The sequence below is a fragment of the Nannospalax galili genome, unplaced genomic scaffold (assembly GCF_000622305.1).
Source record: "Nannospalax galili isolate Female #2095 unplaced genomic scaffold, S.galili_v1.0 scaffold518, whole genome shotgun sequence".
In the NCBI taxonomy this organism is placed as follows: Eukaryota; Metazoa; Chordata; class Mammalia; order Rodentia; family Spalacidae; genus Nannospalax; species Nannospalax galili.
The window spans coordinates 3791113-3807850 of NW_008342851.1; the positions used below are offsets into that span (position 1 = coordinate 3791113).

At 38.6% G+C, this 16738-nt stretch overlaps 1 protein-coding gene across 8 annotated transcripts in view; it reads left to right on the forward strand.

The window, feature by feature from the left end:
- The window catches only part of Rad17 (RAD17 checkpoint clamp loader component), a 45473-nt gene that overhangs the window by 5937 nt on the left and 22798 nt on the right, over positions 1 to 16738 (forward strand). For all 8 annotated transcript variants that reach the window (XM_008838846.3, XM_017799586.2, XM_008838845.2 and 5 more), the window contains exons 4-13: positions 2393 to 2476; positions 5982 to 6138; positions 8311 to 8447; positions 9556 to 9608; positions 9822 to 9947; positions 10446 to 10515; positions 11806 to 11917; positions 13699 to 13881; positions 15243 to 15328; positions 15430 to 15576. In XM_008838846.3, the coding sequence (XP_008837068.1) occupies positions 2393 to 2476; positions 5982 to 6138; positions 8311 to 8447; positions 9556 to 9608; positions 9822 to 9947; positions 10446 to 10515; positions 11806 to 11917; positions 13699 to 13881; positions 15243 to 15328; positions 15430 to 15576 (1155 nt within the window). The remainder of the gene's footprint in view (positions 1 to 2392; positions 2477 to 5981; positions 6139 to 8310; positions 8448 to 9555; positions 9609 to 9821; positions 9948 to 10445; positions 10516 to 11805; positions 11918 to 13698; positions 13882 to 15242; positions 15329 to 15429; positions 15577 to 16738) is intronic.

A 16738-nucleotide genomic window follows, 5' to 3' on the forward strand; every position in this document is an offset into this window, starting at 1 on the left:
TCTCTTTAAAATTTATCTTATTTTTTTATTTTGTGTGTATGAATGTATTGCCTGCGTATATGTAAGTGCACCTATGTTGTGCAATACCTGTGGAGGTCAGAAGAGGGCATTGAATCCCCTGGAACTGGATTTACAGACGGGTGTTAGCTGCTGTGTGGGTGCTGGGAATTGAATCTTGGTCTTCTGCAAGAGCAGCCAGTGCTCTAAACCACTGAGCCATCTCTCTGGCACTTGATTTAGTTTATATTTTGTGTGTGTGAGTGGTTTGCTTGTATGTAGGTAAGTGTACCCATGTCATGCAGTGCCTGAGGAGGACAGAAGAGGCTGTCAGATCCCCTTGAACTGGAGTTATGGACAGTTAACTGCCATGTGGGTTCTGGGATTCGAACCCGAGTCTTCTGCAAGAACAGTCAATGTCCTTAATCACTGAGCCATCTCTCCAGCCCTATATGTATATTTCTATTGAATTTTTGTGCATTTTATACAAAATATTTCAATTATCTTTATAACCCCTCCCCCTTTGGTACCCCCCCCCCAATAGCCTGCCCCACTGGATTTCATGTATTCTATCATATATGTAAAGGGCTATGGAGTCAAGTTTGTGTCCCCACATGTCCTTAGAGCAAGTTCATTCACTAGGGTCTAGTCAGCTATCTAGAGTCTCCCTCTTAAAGAAGATCTAGTCTTCCTCACCTAACCGCCAATAGTTCTGCTAAGGCTCGGGTCTGCTGCCCATATCCCTGGTTCTAGGCTGGGTTTAAAGTCTGCTTGAATTTGCATGGGTCTTGTGCATGCTGACACCATTGCTGTAGATTGATAGGAAAAAGCTGCCAGGAGCCTGTAAGACTTTTTTTTAATGTGTGAGTGTATTCCCTGCATGTATGTGAGTGCACCCATGTTGTAAAATGCTTCAGCGGTCAGAAGGGGGCTTCGGTTTCCCCTGGAACTGGAGTTAAGCATGGTTCATAGCCACCATGTGGGTGCTGGGAATCGAACCTGGGTCCTGTGCAAGAGCAGTTAGTGTGCTTAACTGCTGAGCCATCTCTACAGTCCCTGTAAGACTTTTTTTTTTTTTTAAAAAAGAAAACATTTTATTTACTTACGGTTTTTTTTTTTTTTAATATCCCCAGCTGGCCTGGAACTTACTATGTAGATCAGGCTGGCCTTGAACTCACAGAGATCCACCTGCCTCTGCCTCCTGAGTGCTGAGATTAATTTGTTTATTTTTATTTTATGTGTATGGCTGTATTGCCTATATGTATGTAATTGCGCCCATGTCATGCAATGTCTGCAGAGGTTTAGAAGAGAGTGTTGAATTCCCCTGAAACTGGAGTTAGGGCAGTTGTTAGCTACCATGTGGGTGCTGCGAATCAAACCTGGGTTCTCTGTAAAAGGAGTCAGTGGTCTTAACCACTGAGCCATCTCTCCAGCCCTTAAAAAGATTTTTTAATTTTTATTTTATGTGTCTGTATTTGTGTCTGAGTTTTTGTGCAGCATGTATGTGCAGGCTTCCTTGGAAGCCAGAAGAGGATGTCAGGTTCCCTAGAGCTGGAGTTACAGGTGGTTTTGAGATGCCAGATGCGGGTGCTGGGAACCAAAGGAAGGTCTTTTGCAAGAGCAGCAAATACTCTGTTTAGCAACTGAGCCTTCTCTTCAGGCTTTCATTTTCAGATTTTAACTTAAGAAACTTTTTTCTTTCTTGAGACAGGGTGTCTCTGTATCCACAGCTGGCCTGAAACTCAGTATGTAGACTGGACTAGCCTTGATCTCGTAGAGATTGCCTGCCTTTACCTCCCAAGTGCTGGGATTAAAGGTGTGCACCATCATACCTGGCTCAATATTCATTTTTAATTAAGAGGAGAAAAATAGCAATACTTTGTACTTATTTTTTGTTGAAAGGCTATGATTTTACCAAGTTATTCTAACTGTAGCCTAGAATTGATCTATTTATAGTAGTTTACTAAATGTATTGCTCCTCTTTGTTTCTTTTCCAAAATGTATTGCTAGATTTTAAAAAGTTTTATAATTACAGACTTACTCAAAATTACCATTCAGCATATGAGCATAAGAAAGGGTTTTTCCATGGTATAAAAATTGGCTGGTGAGATGGCTCAAAGTGTACAGGCATTTGCTGCCAGGTCTGACCACCTGAGTTCAATCCCTGGCACTCACATCGTGAATGGAGAGAATAGCCTCCTGCAGGTTGTCAGCATAGCCCCCTCCCCCCAAAGAAGTACAGAAATATTTTAAAAATCAAATAAAAATTCAAGTATAATCTAAAGGAGCCATTATTGTAACAGCATGTTACTGTTGTGCAACTTTTTGTCACCAGGTGCTGAGATGCTAAAAATTAATGTTTTGAAATGTTTTTAACCTCAAATTCTTATTCTAGCATGAACTTGCTGTGCATAAGAAGAAAATTGAGGAAGTTGAAACCTGGTTAAAAGCTGAAGTCTTAGAAACAAAGCCAAAACAGGTAATTAAATAAGAAATGCATTTAAAATACTTATTACCATCTACTTCACTGATTTGCAATATATCATAAGAAGTTATCCTTTTTCCTTTTTTCTTCCCTTTTTTTTTTTGGTCTTTTTGAGGCAGGGTCTCCGGAGTACTGGGATTAAAGGCATGTGTCACCACACCTGGCCATGTCTCTAAAAGACTCCTAGAGGGGCTGGGAAGATGGCTTGCCACCAAGCCTGATGACCCAAGTTCACTCCCAGGAACCCTCCTGGTGGGAAAGAACTGACACCTGAAAGTTGTCTTCTGATCTGTACATGTGTGACGTGTTACACACACACTCCCCCACTATAAGTGTTTAAATTCTTTTTTAAAAAACTCCTAGAAACTTGGGGCTGGAGAGAGGGCTCAGCGGTTAAGAGCACTGACTGCTCTTGCAGAGGACCTGGGTCTGATTCCCAGCACCCACATGGCTGCTACAAACCCAGTTCCAGATTCCCAGGTCCAGGGGAATCTGAAGCCCTCTTCTGACTTCTGCAGCATTGCATGACACAGGTGCATTCACATAAATGTTAGGCAATACACTCATACACATAAAATAAAAATAATAAAATATTTTTTTAAAAAAACCCAGCTCCTAGAAACCTGAAAATTTCTCCCCCCCCCCCCTTTATGTCCTATTGTCAGTGTAGGGTATACAGTAAGGCATTTGGAGTACTAGGAATTTTTACACGTAATGCAAGGCAGCAAATTGTATGTTAGTTTAAGAAAAAGAACTAAATATACCCTGAAACAGTCCTTCATGTCACTGGTGGTTTTTTTTGTTCACTTCCTAATTCCTTATTCTTAGCCCCACTTTAAAAGATAGATTATTTTCTCTCCTTCATACATCTTTTTAAAGTTTGAGACTTCAGAATACAGGATATCCACTCATGTCTGTATAAATGTATAATATGCCCATCAATTTCCTCTTCGAGTATTTTATAGTAAATTTAAAACACTGACCTTTTTGGTTTGGGTGTGGTGGCGCACACCTTTAATCCCAGCACTCGGGAGGCAGAGGCAGGCGGATCTCTGTGAGTTCAAGGCCAGCCTGGTCTACATAGTGAGTTCCAGGACAGCTGGGGCTACAGGGAGACCCTGTCTCAAAAAGACCAAAAAAAAAACCAAAAAAACACTGACATTTTAGCCAGATTTTGAAGTATATCTCACTTTAAATTTTTATTGCTAATTTACTATATATACCCTATTCTGCCTTTAAAAAACTACAGGACCCTGATGCTATCTAAACAGTTCATCTTCACAGCTCTCCTTTTGTCCCCAAGATATCTTCTGCAGCTGGTTTGTTTCAGCTAGAATCTAAACAAGGACCACATCTTGCATATGATGGTGCATCTCCTAGATCTTTTGTTTTCTTAATCTTGTAACTGTCTTTTCTACCCTTTTTCTGTAAGACATTTACTTGAAGAGACTAGACCAGTTGGCTAAATAAAGCTAGTATTTTATGTCTTAAATGTTGTTAAAATATCCTACAGAATTTATTTTGTGTTTTACTGTTAAGACTACAAACTTAAAGACTTTAATATCAAGCATATTTTTCTTTAAATGTTTCATTTTTAAAATTTTTTTTCTTTTTTACTTTTTTTTGAGACAAGGTCTTGCTATGTAGTTCTGAATGGTCTTGAACTCACTGAGTAGACCAGGCTGGCCTTGAACTCAACAGAAATCTATGTGTGTCTGCCTCCTGAGTGCTGGGATTAAAGGTATGCACCACTACATCTGGCTTTGATCAAAAGGCTTATTTTTTTTAATTAATTAAGGTTTTTTTAAGACAGGTATCCCATCTGGCCTGGAACTCACTATGTAGAGCAGCCTGGGTTCCTTCCTCAACCCACTCCCCGCCAAGTGCTGGGATTAAGGTGTGTGCCACCATGTTTGGCTTTGTTCGGCGCTGCTTTTATATTTTTCTCTTCTTGTTTTGGAATTATGTGTGGATAGGGGACTTGAACCAGGGTGTTGCACAATCTGAACAGGTATTCTACCAGTAAGCTACATACTCAGCCCCAACTTGTCAGTTTCAGTTTCTTTTTCTCTTAGAAATATCTGATTTAATATATATAGTTGGTTCATTAACACTGAATTTAAGATGAATAGCATTGTAATTTATGTATTAGCATTTTAAAAGGTATCACCATTTTAAAAGGCTTTTTGGGTCAAGTACATACACAAGTCCTTATTGTAAGGTAAATGAGTGAGCAAAGATTATAATTATAGCCCACCATTGCATATAGGATTCCCTTCCCCTGACACCTTTTTTTTTTAGCAGATATACTATATGAGGAATGTTATTAGGATCCACAACCTCTTGTCTCTCATGAGTCCTGTCTGCTGAATTTGTTTAATATACTTTTTTTTAAGTAATCTAATATCCTGAGATCTTCCTATAAAAATATTACACTTTGGGGCTGGAGAGATAGATGGCTCAGCAGGTAAGAGCATTCGCTACTTTTAGACCTGGGTTTGGTTCCCAGCACCTACATGGTGGCTCACAACTACCTATACTTCCAATTTCAGGAATCCGATGCCCTCTTCTGGTGTCTGTGGGTACCTCTGTTGTGCACTGTATACATGCAGGCAAAACACATGCATATAAAATAAATCTTTAAAGATATTCCCCATGTATAATCAATGAGATGGCTATATTACAATTGAATTTTTTTAATTTTTAAATTTTTATTTTATATATAAGTGCACCCGTGTTGTGCAGTGCCCAGGTAGGTCAGAAGAGGGCATTGAATCCCCTGGAGCTGTAGTTACAGACTGTTAGCTGCTATGTGGGTGCTGAGAATTGAACCCAGATCCTCTGTAAGAGTAGACAGTACTCTTAATTGCTGAGCCATCTCTCTAGTCCCTACAATTGAATTTTTATGTGTAGCAATTCATATGTGTGCAAATACACATGCAGTCTAGAGGTTGTCATTAGATGTCTTTCTCTATCGATCTCCACCTTATTTTTTTGAGAAAGGGTCTCACTACACCTGGAGCTTACCAATTAAGCTAGACAGGCTGGCTGGCAAGACCTAGGGATACTCCTGTCTCTGCTGGGATTACAGGAGCATGCTGCTGTGCCTAGTATGTGGGTGTTAGGGATCTAAACTCAGGTCCTTATGCTTGTATGGCAACTATTTTATTGATTAAGACATCTCTCCAATCTCTTTTTTGAATTTTATGAGTTCTACTAACCTCTTAAGAATCTTGCTTCAGATTTTATGCCTTTCATTTAGCTAAGTTTGTTTTAATTTAGTGACTAACTTCTTTGGGAAGGATACAATGTAGACTTGAGGAATTTTCAGAAGACAAGATCTTATTTTATCTAAAGTTGGTTTAATCTTGAAATGCAGTTGTTTGTATTAGATATTTAATAAATATTGGTAGAAGCAGTAAATACTAAAAAAAAAACTCAAAAATTGTTTGCATTCCAGTGGTCGTGATTTTTAATTAATGTTTGTGTTTGGTTTTAGGGTGGATCTATTTTATTAATAACAGGTCCTCCAGGATGTGGAAAGACAATTACTATAAAAATACTATCAAAGGAGCATGGGATTCAAGTACAAGAATGGGTTAATCCAGTTTTACCAGACTTCCAAAAAGATGATTTCAAGGAGTTACTTAGTTTTGGTAAGGTTTGTTATGAAGGGCTGGAAATTGCAGGGGGAGCTTTGCTTAGGGATGTTTCCAGATGAAGTGCTGTGAGCACATTTTTCTCCCATTCTTATCAGTTTGAGAAGTGAAAGATGCCCTGAGTAGAGGAGAATGGGGTTCTTTGAGTTCAGTTAAATTTTAACTCTTTGTTAGATAACAATTTATTGTTAGGCTTGGCAACAGGTACCTTTACCTGCTGAGCCATCCACCTGCCTGGGTTTTAGGGTTTTTGGGCAGTGTTTCATGTAATTAGGATGGCCTCAAACTCCTGATCCTCCTGCTTCCACCTCTCAAGTGCTGAGATGACATACAGCAGGTATGTGATATATACCAGCTTAGCAGGCTCTTATGTTTTCTTTTTTTCTTTTTTTTTTGTCTTTTTGAGACAGGGTCTCTCTGTATCCCCAGGTGGCCTGGAACTCACTATGTAGACCAGGCTGGCCTTGAATTCACAGAGATCACCTGCCTCTGCTTCCCAAGTGCTGGGATTAAAGACATGTGCCACCACTCCCAGCTTTTTTTTTTTTTTGGAGACATAGTTTCACTATGTAGCCCTGTTTCTACCTCTTGGGTGCTGAACTTAAAGGAAGGTACCACCATCTTGTTTTTATTGTTAAACCTTTATTAATGAAGAAAATTTATTTTTAGTCTCACATTCATTAAATCATAGCATAATTTTAAATCATAGATATTTTCACCAAGTATATGAATATTATTCTGGCAGGTATTCTTTATTCACATATATTAATTATACATAGTAATAGGTTTCATTATGCTATTTTTGTACATGTATAAAATGTATTTTTATCATATTTACCTCTGTTATCTTTTCTTTCCCAGTACTGCTGATCCCCATCCTCTGCCCAGCTAGTCCCCTTTCTAACTTCATGTTTTATTTTGTGATTCATTGCATTTTATTAGGATTTCTTATAGGATGCAGGGTAAGGGACTATTTACAAGATCATGGGCTCCCTAATAGTGGTTATACCACTGAAGAAAATATCTCTCCCTCCCCCAGCAACCAGTAGTTCCTCAGAGAGGACTGGGGCTTCATGAGCCACTCCCACTAGATACCGCTATTAGGATCTCATATGCAAGGCTTCCCACCAGGCAGAATGTTGGCAGGCCTAATCTTGTGCAGGCCTTGTGTTGTTAAACACAACTGCTGTGAGATCAAGAATGCTGTGGTAAACTGGGCATGGTATGGTGGTGCACGCCTTTAATCCTAGCACTCAGGAGGCAGAGTCAGATAGACTCCTGTGAGTTCAAGGTCAACCTGGTCTACATAGCATGTTCCAGGCTATCTAGGGTTACATAGACCCTGTCTCAAAAACCAAACCAAAGAATGCAGTGGTGGTATCATGATCTAAAGACAGCATTCCACCCCTACTCCTTCCTCTAACTTTTAGCCCCCTCTTTCATGATGTTCCCTAAGTCTTGGCAGAGGTGATACGGATGTTCCATTTATGACTGCATTCAAAATCCCTTGTTCCCCTTACTTTGATCAGTTATGAGTCTCTGCAGTTATCACTGCACACTGTTAAAGGAGAGCTTCTTTGACCACAGTTGATGGCCACATTGATCTGTGGGTATAAACATAATTATTTAGAAGGCAGAGTGATGGGCATATCATATCCCTTTAGCGAAACAACAGCAGTAGCTTCCTCATGATGGCCTATGACTTCCCCAGCTATGAGCTTTTGACCAGTTAGTTACCACACCACCCGTGACAGATTTGCCACTGTGGCACTAGTAAGCACTTCTTGCCTTAACTAGTCAGTAGTATAACACATAGGGTCCACAACTCACTAAAACTTATTGATGACAATTCTCCCATAGCACCCCGCATAAATAACTTGTTTTGTTTTGTTTTGTTTTGACTCCCAGCACTCACATGGCAGCTAACAGCTGTCCGTAACTCCAGTTCCAGGGGATCCAACAGTCTCTTCTGTCCTACATGGGCATTGCATGACACGGGTGTACTTACCTACATGCATACACATAAAATAAAAATAATAAATATTTTAAAAGTCTTACTGTAAGCTGCATCTCATAAGTGAATTTATGATGTGTGTAATGTATGTCTAATATGCATAATATTAATGTATATATAACTAGAAATAAAATGATAAATGCATTTCCTTCCAGAATCGAGCTTCCATATATTTCCATATCAATCTCAGATAGCAGTCTTCAAAGACTTTCTACTAAGAGCCACAAAGTATAACAAACTACAAATGTTTGGAGATGATCTGACAACTGATAAGAAGATAATTCTGGTTGAAGTAAGAACAACTTTTAAGATTTGCTGTAGCCATTGGGTATCAGTTGTGATATTTTTTTTTTGATTGATTGATTTTTATTTTATGTGTATAAGTGTTTTCCCTGCATGTATGTAACTGCACCCATGTTCTGCTATGCCGGCAGAGGTCAGAAGAGAGTGTTAGATCCCCTGGAACTGGAGTTTTGGATGATTGTTAACCCTCATGTGGGGTCTGGGGACAAACCCAGGTCCTCTACAAGAGCACCCAGTGCTCTTAACCTCTCAGCCATCTTGCCAGGCCCATATCTTATGTATTATCGTTGATAGCTTTGTGATAGTAGAAGCCTGATGTTTTTCAGTAAACATGAAAAGAATAGCTATCGGTTAACAATAGATATAGGTTAACCTAGTTTAAGATGTAATGCCTTTTATATAGAAAAGCAAAAGAGAATTATGTGTCAATGAAAGTACTGGAAATGTTAATGTGACCCTAAGAAATTTGGTCTGAAATTGGTGATTTACGTTGATAATACTCTTTTATTTAATTTTTCAGTTTTATTTATTTTGTGTGTATGAGTGTATTGCCTACGTGTATAATATTAATTATGTAAGTAATTATGTATGTAAGTGTACCTGTGTTGTACAATGCCCAAAGAGGTCAGAAGAGAATGTCAGAATTCCCTGGAACTGGAGTTATGGATAGTTATTAGCGCCCATGTGGGTGCTGGGAACTGAACTCAGGTTCTCTGCAAGAGCAGCCAGTGCTCTTAACTGCTAAGCCAACTCTCTGGCCCCTGATATTACTCTTTTAAAATATCAATTGTTTTATATTTTACTTTCTCTGAAAACTGTGATTAACATACATAGGATGAATAAAATTTTTCTTTTCTAAATAAAAATTAAAAATAAACATGGTGGGATGGTGTATATCTTTAGTCCAAGCACTTAAAAGGCAGAGGCAGGCAGATCTCTGTGAGATCAAGGCCAGCCTGGTCTACATAGTGAGTTCCAAGCCCGCTGGGACTACAGAGAGACCCTGTCTCAAAAAGACCAAAAATTAAAAAATAAATAAGAATGAAAAAATATGCAGTGGAATGTATGAGCTAATATTTGTCCTTTATCTTTACTAGGATTTTCCTAATCAGTTTTATCGAGATTCTCCTTCTTTGCATGAAATTCTAAGGTAAGTGTCAGTGAAGTCCAGTATTCTAAAACTCTACATTAGGGGTTGGAGCTATAACTCAGTAGTAGAACACTCTCTGAGCAAGAGCAAGGCCCTGAGGTTGATCCCAGTATTGCAAAAAAGAAAAAAAAAAAAGTTGACCAAAATAAGTAAAATTCTATGTGAAATGCCAAATGGCTTAAATTACAATATTACTGTATTTTATTATTTTAGGAAGTATGTGCAGATTGGCCGATGTCCTCTAGTATTTATAATTTCTGACAGTGTCAGTGGAGAAAATAATCAGAAATTACTGTTTCCCAAAGAAATTCAAGAAGAGTGTTCTATTTCAAACATTAGGTAAGAACTTTCTGTTCCCAATATTCACATATAACATTTTAATTAATTTTAATACATTATTTATTGTTTTTATTTTATGTACATGTAGGTAGGTGCACCTGTGTTGTGCAATCCCTGCAGGGGTCAGAAGAGGGCATCAGATCCCCTGGAACTGGAGTTACATATGGTTGTTAGCCACCATGAAGGTACTGGGAATCAAACCCAGGTCCTCTGCAAGAGCAGCCAGTGTTAAAGATGTTTTCAATTTATTTTTATTTTATGTATATGAGTGTTTCACTTACATGAGTGTATGTGTACCACATGTATGCCTGGTGCCTTTGAAGAGGGCTCAAAATCCCTGGGAAATGGAGTTAAAGATGATTATGAGCTGCCATGTAGGTGCTGAGTACTGAACCTGAGTACACTACAAGAGCAGCAAATGTTCTTAACCACTGAGCCATCTCTCCAGCCCCCGTTGTGCTTAAATTAATCATCTAACCACCATCTTTCTTTTTACAGTTTCAACCCTGTGGCACCAACAATCATGATGAAATTTCTTAATCGAATAGTGACTATAGAAGCTAATAAGGTAAATCTGATTAGACTTATACTGTACCTTTTCCCTTACTGGACATCTGAAGGCAGGATGGACCACGAGCAGCTCTACTTAGAGTCACCCTCAAAGATTCCCCCAGTGTTCTCACTGTTGTGGTCTCTATTCAAACTCCTCAGGGTCTGATCTGATCTGGAAATATGGGCTGAACCTATGCCAGAAGGATTTTCAGTCAGCACTCAAACTGCAGGCTTCATTAAGTTGGACTAAGCGACCTTTCTTGAGTGGATTATTTAAGTCTTCTCTACCCAATGAAACAGAAGTCCTTTAAAAAAAAAAGGCCTTAAGAAGCCAGTCTTGGTGGCACACACTTTTAATCCCAGCACTCTGGAGGCAGAGGCAGGTGGATCTCTCTGAGTTCAAGGCCAGTCTGGTCTACATAGTAAGTTCCAGGCCAGCTGGGGCTATAGGGAGACCCTGTCTCAAAAAGAAAAGACCGGGGCTGGAGAGATGGCTCAGCAGTTAAGAGCACTGACTGCTCTTGCAGAGGACCTGGGTTCTATTCCCAGCACCCACATGGCGGCTACAAACCATCCTTAACTCCAGTTCCAGGTCTACATAGTGAGTTCCAGGACAGCTGGGGCTACAGGGAGACCCTGCCTCAAAAAAAAAAAAAAAAAAACATATATATATATATACTGTTTTCCACGATAATTGGTAAGGGAAGGGAAGGGAATGGATGGGATAGGCTATGAATAGTCACAGGAATTAATTTTGTCAGTAAGCTGTTAGAGGTTTATGAAGGGATAAGGGCAAATTTTATCTTGCCTTGTACTTGTACAACAAATGTGATGCTAAGTTAATGAACTTATGTGTATGTGTGAATTTATATACATAGCCTTAAAATGTAAACATGTCAAACATATGAAACAGCCTTGTTTGTATATGTATATATAGTGAGAAGGAAAGTGAAAAATTAAGCTGCTTAAAATATAAAAGTAAATACGATGTACTACTCCAATTTTGCCTTAAACTATATTGAGTACATTGACACCATTCATAGGCACACTGGTATTTAACAATATGTTCCCTTTTTTGGAGACAGGATCTCTGTAGTTAGAACTTGTGGTTCTCCTTCCTCAACCTCCCACATGATGGGATTATAGTCATGTGCCACCATACCTCGCTGAGGAGGTTTTTGAGCATTTAAATTTGAAAAAAAAAACCTAATTTGTCTATTAAGTTCACAAAATGGATTTTGAGTTTGTGTGTATGTATGTGTGTTTTAATAAAACAGTTTTTAAGCATTTTATTTCCTCCTCTTAGAGTGGAGGAAGAATTACTGTTCCTGATAAAACATCTCTGGAGTTGCTCTGTCAAGGATGTTCTGGTGATATCAGAAGTGCAATAAACAGCCTCCAGTTTTCTTCTTCAAAAGGTAACTAGCTGTAGAAGACACATTCATAAAGTATAATAGGTAACATTCTCTTAATTATTCATGAAATAAAATCTAATCAAACTCTAAATGTAGTTCTGGGGATCAATCCCAGGGTCTTCCATGTAGTGGTATTACTGTTATACTAAGAATTGCTTGTGGGGCTGGAGAGATGGCTCAGTGGTTAAGAGCACTGACTGCTCTTGCACAGGACCCGGGTTCGATTCCCAGCACCAACATGGCAGCTACGAACTGTCCTTAACTCCAGTTCCAGGGGAATCCGAAGCCCTCTTCTGACCTCCGTGGCATTGCATGACATGGGTGCACTCACATACATGCAGACAATACACTCATATACATGGAATAAGGATAATAAATAAAATTAAAAAAAGAAAAAGAATTGCTTGCAAATCACAAACAAAGGCCACTATTTAAAAATATCAAAAATTTTCAGGCATGATGGCACATATCTTTAATCCCAACACTTGGGAGGCAGAGGCAGGTGAATCTCTGAAATTGAGGCCAGCCTGGTCTACATAGCAAGGTCCAGACCAGCTAGAGCAACAGAGAGACCCTGTCTCAACAAAAAAGAAAAAAGAGGCCAGGCATGGTGTCACATGCCTTTAATCCCAGCACTCAGGAAGCAGAGGCAGGCAGATCTCTGTGAGTTCAAGGCCAGCCTGGTTTCCATAACAAATCCAGGCCAGCTAGGGCTACAGGGAGATCCTGTTTCAAAAAAAAGACTGAAAAAAAGAGAGAATATTTATAGAGTTCTTATCATAGTGCTTGATACATATTAGGACCTCAACAAATGATTAGTAGGTTGTTGTTTTTTTTTTTTTTTCAGTCTTTGTGAGACAGGGTCTCCCTGTAGCCCCAGCTGGTGTGGACTATGTCAACCAGGCTGGCCTTGAACTCACAGAGATCTACCTGCCTCTGCTGGGATTAAAGACATGCACCATTCTGTCTGGCCTTGTTTTATTTATTTTTACTTTATATGTATAAGTGTATTGCCTGTGTGTACCTAAGTGCACTATGTGTGTGCAGTGCCCAAGGAGGCCATAGAGGGCATCAGATCCCTGGTACTGGTGTTTCAGAAGGTTGTGTGCTGCCATGAGAGTTTATGGTAGCAATTAGATGGTCTTTTATTTTTGTTACATTTATTTATTTGTGTGTATGTACCTTTGTTTCTGCACACACACACACACACACACACACACACACACACACACACACCATGGTGTATATGTGGAGATCAGAGAACAACTTGTGGGGGTGGTTCTCTCCTTTCACTATATGGATCCACTATGAGGGTAAAATTTGTTATGTAGCATGTATCAAAAAAGTACCTTGGCTGAGTGTGGTAGTGCATACCTTTAACCAGAGACAGAGAGAGGCAGATCTCTGTGAGATCAAGGCCAGCCTGATCTACATAGCAAGTTCCAGGCCAGCTGGGGTTATGAGGAGACCCTGTCTCAAAAAGACCTCCCAAAAAGTACCTTGTACATAATGCTATGGAGACCAAGGTGATACGAATATAAATGTGAAAATTTGTAGTGTTGTGAGATACTAATTTCTTTTGTGTTGAGGATTATAAAACAATTTTAAATGACTTCCATTTTAATAGTTGACAACACAGAGGACTCCTGACTAAAGTTCACATATAATTATTGCTTACTAGAAGATTTTACTTAGAATATTTAATGTAACTTTATCTGAAATGCTCTAGTTTTAATTTTTATACTTCAGTTTTTAATATGCTCATTTGGGTATATATTATTTAGGAGAGAGCAATTTATGGTCAAGAAAAAAAGGACTGCCATTAAAATCAGATGCTGCTCTGTCAAAATCAAAGCGAAGAAAGAAAACTGATAATATTCTTGAAAACCAAGAGGTCCAAGCTATTGGTGGCAAAGATGTTTCTCTCTTTCTCTTCAGAGCTTTGGGGAAAATTCTATACTGTAAAAGTAAGAAACTTTCTGCATTTTTTTCCCTTGTTATATATTGGTCTTGCTATAGAAATAAGATACTTCTTGTTTTGAAATGCCTTATATCTTGTTTTTTTACAGGAGAAAGCTAGGGCCCAGTCAGATTCTGCCTAGCCATGCTTAAAAACAGTGTAACAGGAAAATGTTTTCAACTGTATGGAACATTTTCCAATTGTGATCGTGATTGTGAACATAAAAACAACTATTGTAGACCATATCCATGTCCATAAATTATTAAAATTTTAATTTCTCAAAGGCCATCTAGACTTAGTGGCAATGGCAAGAATTAATAGTGTGAAGTTATCTTATACTAGAGTTGCCACACTGGAGCCATTGGCAAGGTGCCAAGGAGCTTGGGGTTTCTTTGTCTCTCTGCCAGTTTGCTATCCTCACTTCCAGAGGTGTCTATTGCTCTCATTTGTCCTCTGTGCTGCCTTTTCCACGTAGTCTTTTCACCCCTACTACCTGCCCCTGATCTACCAAACTGTCCCTCCTTTCAGTAAAATTCCAAACTCCTGTTCTTTGTCTAACAAATACTATTTGATATTATGATCCTGACAAAAGAAATTGGGATTTCAAAATGGAAGCCTGTAAAGGCATAAGGCATGTAAGAAAAGTGAAGTGGCCATCATGCAGGAGGTAGTGAAAATGCTCATCTGCCTCTGGAGCCTCTTCCCTCAGCCTCAGTGGCTATTCTCGCCTAATTCTGTTCCTTCTGCTGTTTCTTTTCCTTCCCAGTGTTCATTTGTAATCTCTTGCATTAGGGAATGGTATTCTCATTCTTGAAGGGAGAGCAACCTGGTCCTAAACAGTAAAGAAACAATAATATATATAATAAAGTCTTCCATATTGAGACAAGTCAAAGGGAGAAAAATCACTCAGTTAGAAAGAGGAAATTGGAAGTGTTTTGAAAAATCGTATAATTTGCTGGGTATGGTGGCGCACGCCTTTAGTCCCAGCACTCAAGAGGCAGAGGCAGATGGATCTCTATGAGTTCGAGGACAGCCTGGTCTACATAGTAAGTTCCAGGCTAGCTGGACTCTGGATTTCCAGGCCAGCTGGACTCTTTTGGACCCTGTCTCAAAAAGACCAAAAAAAAAAAAAACCCAAGAAAAATGGTATAATTTAAGTCTAGAAAAGCTATAATTCAAACATTAGTATTCTAACTTTAGTTCTTGCTAGGAAAGCTCGTTTGTTTTGTTTTGATTTTTTTAATAGCTTGCTTAGTATTTTGGTATTTGTTTCTAAAGTATTGAAAATCCGCATATGAAAAGTACTGTAATTATAATTATAAAGATGGTATTAATAATAATTGAATAATTCCAGAAATTGTTTTATAGGAGCACCATTAGCAGAATTGGACGTTCCTCAGTTGCCTTCTCATTTATCAGAGCATGAACGGGATCCGTTACTTGTTCAGCCTGAGGTAGGCTCTTTAATACCTCTTGGGACTGAATGTGTATCATGTGTACATAAACATCTGATCACTGCATATGGAACAAAATGTATGTGTTTTTGTCTCAATAGGAAATAGTAGAAATGTCACACATGCCAGGAGACATTTTTAATTTATATCTTCACCAAAACTACATTGATTTCTTCACGGAAGTAGATGATCTTGTGAGAGCCAGTGAATTCCTAAGTTTTGCAGATATCCTCAGTGGGGACTGGAATGTAAGATCATTTGATTTAAATATTTTTATATGTTTGTATTCCCTCAGAATTGAGTAAAAAAGGTGGCCTTTATCCCTATTTCATATGTTTTGTGACTCTTCTCACTTACTACGCTAAATCTAATTCATCAAACCAGTGTTTAGATGAAGCTTCAGTAGGTTATTTTGACTTATCTGTTGCTATATATCACTAACTTTTTTCTAAAGTTATTTTCTAATTTTAAATTAACATGTCAGAAAATTTAACAGTCATTGAAAATTAAATTTTTTTTTAATTACTAAAGCTGGGCTTGGTGGAGCATGCCTTTAATCCCAGCACTTGGAAGGCAGAGGCAGGTGGATCTCTGTGAGTTCAAGGCAGGAAAGAAAGAAAGGAAGGAAGGAAGGAAGGAGGGAGGGAGGGAGGGAGGGAGGGAGGACTATATATTAGCTGAGGTGTGGCTCAGTGGTAGAGCACATCTTAATATGCAAAGCTACCTTGTTTTAAACATTTTTTTCTTATTAATATATGTGTGGTGGTTATGTGTGCTATGGTACACATGTAGAGGTCAGAGACAACTTTGTGGAGTGGGTTTTCTTCTTCCACCTTTACATGGGTTCCAGGGATCAATTCAGGTCATCAGGCTTGCTTGACAAGTGCTTCTACCCGCTGAGCTATTTTCCCAACCCTGTTAATTTTTTGAAACGGTACCCTGCTATGTTGCCCAGGCTGGTCTCAATCTCCCAGGTAGCTCAGACAGCAGCCATGCCCATCATCCCCATACCTGTATTTCTTTCTTAATATCTTAATACTACCCTCACCAGTACAATAGCTGTTTAAATTATTTTACATTTAAAATTCAGTTCCTTAGTCATACTAGCCACACATTTGTAGAACTTGATAGCTATATGTGGTTAGTACCTACTTTATCAAACAGCCCATCAATAAAACACGTCCATCACTGTAACTTTTGTTAGACAGCACTGGTCTGATAATATTTCTCTGGGTTAAAAATATTTCTTTAGTATTAATAACTAAAATTAGGAAATACATAAAAAATTCATAGAATTTTTATTACTCAGTTTCCTTTACACAATTTTTTTTTTTTTTTTTTTTTTTGTTTTTTTTTATTTTTTTTTCCGTGTGTGTGTGTGTGTGTGTGTGTGTGTGTGTGTGTGTGTGC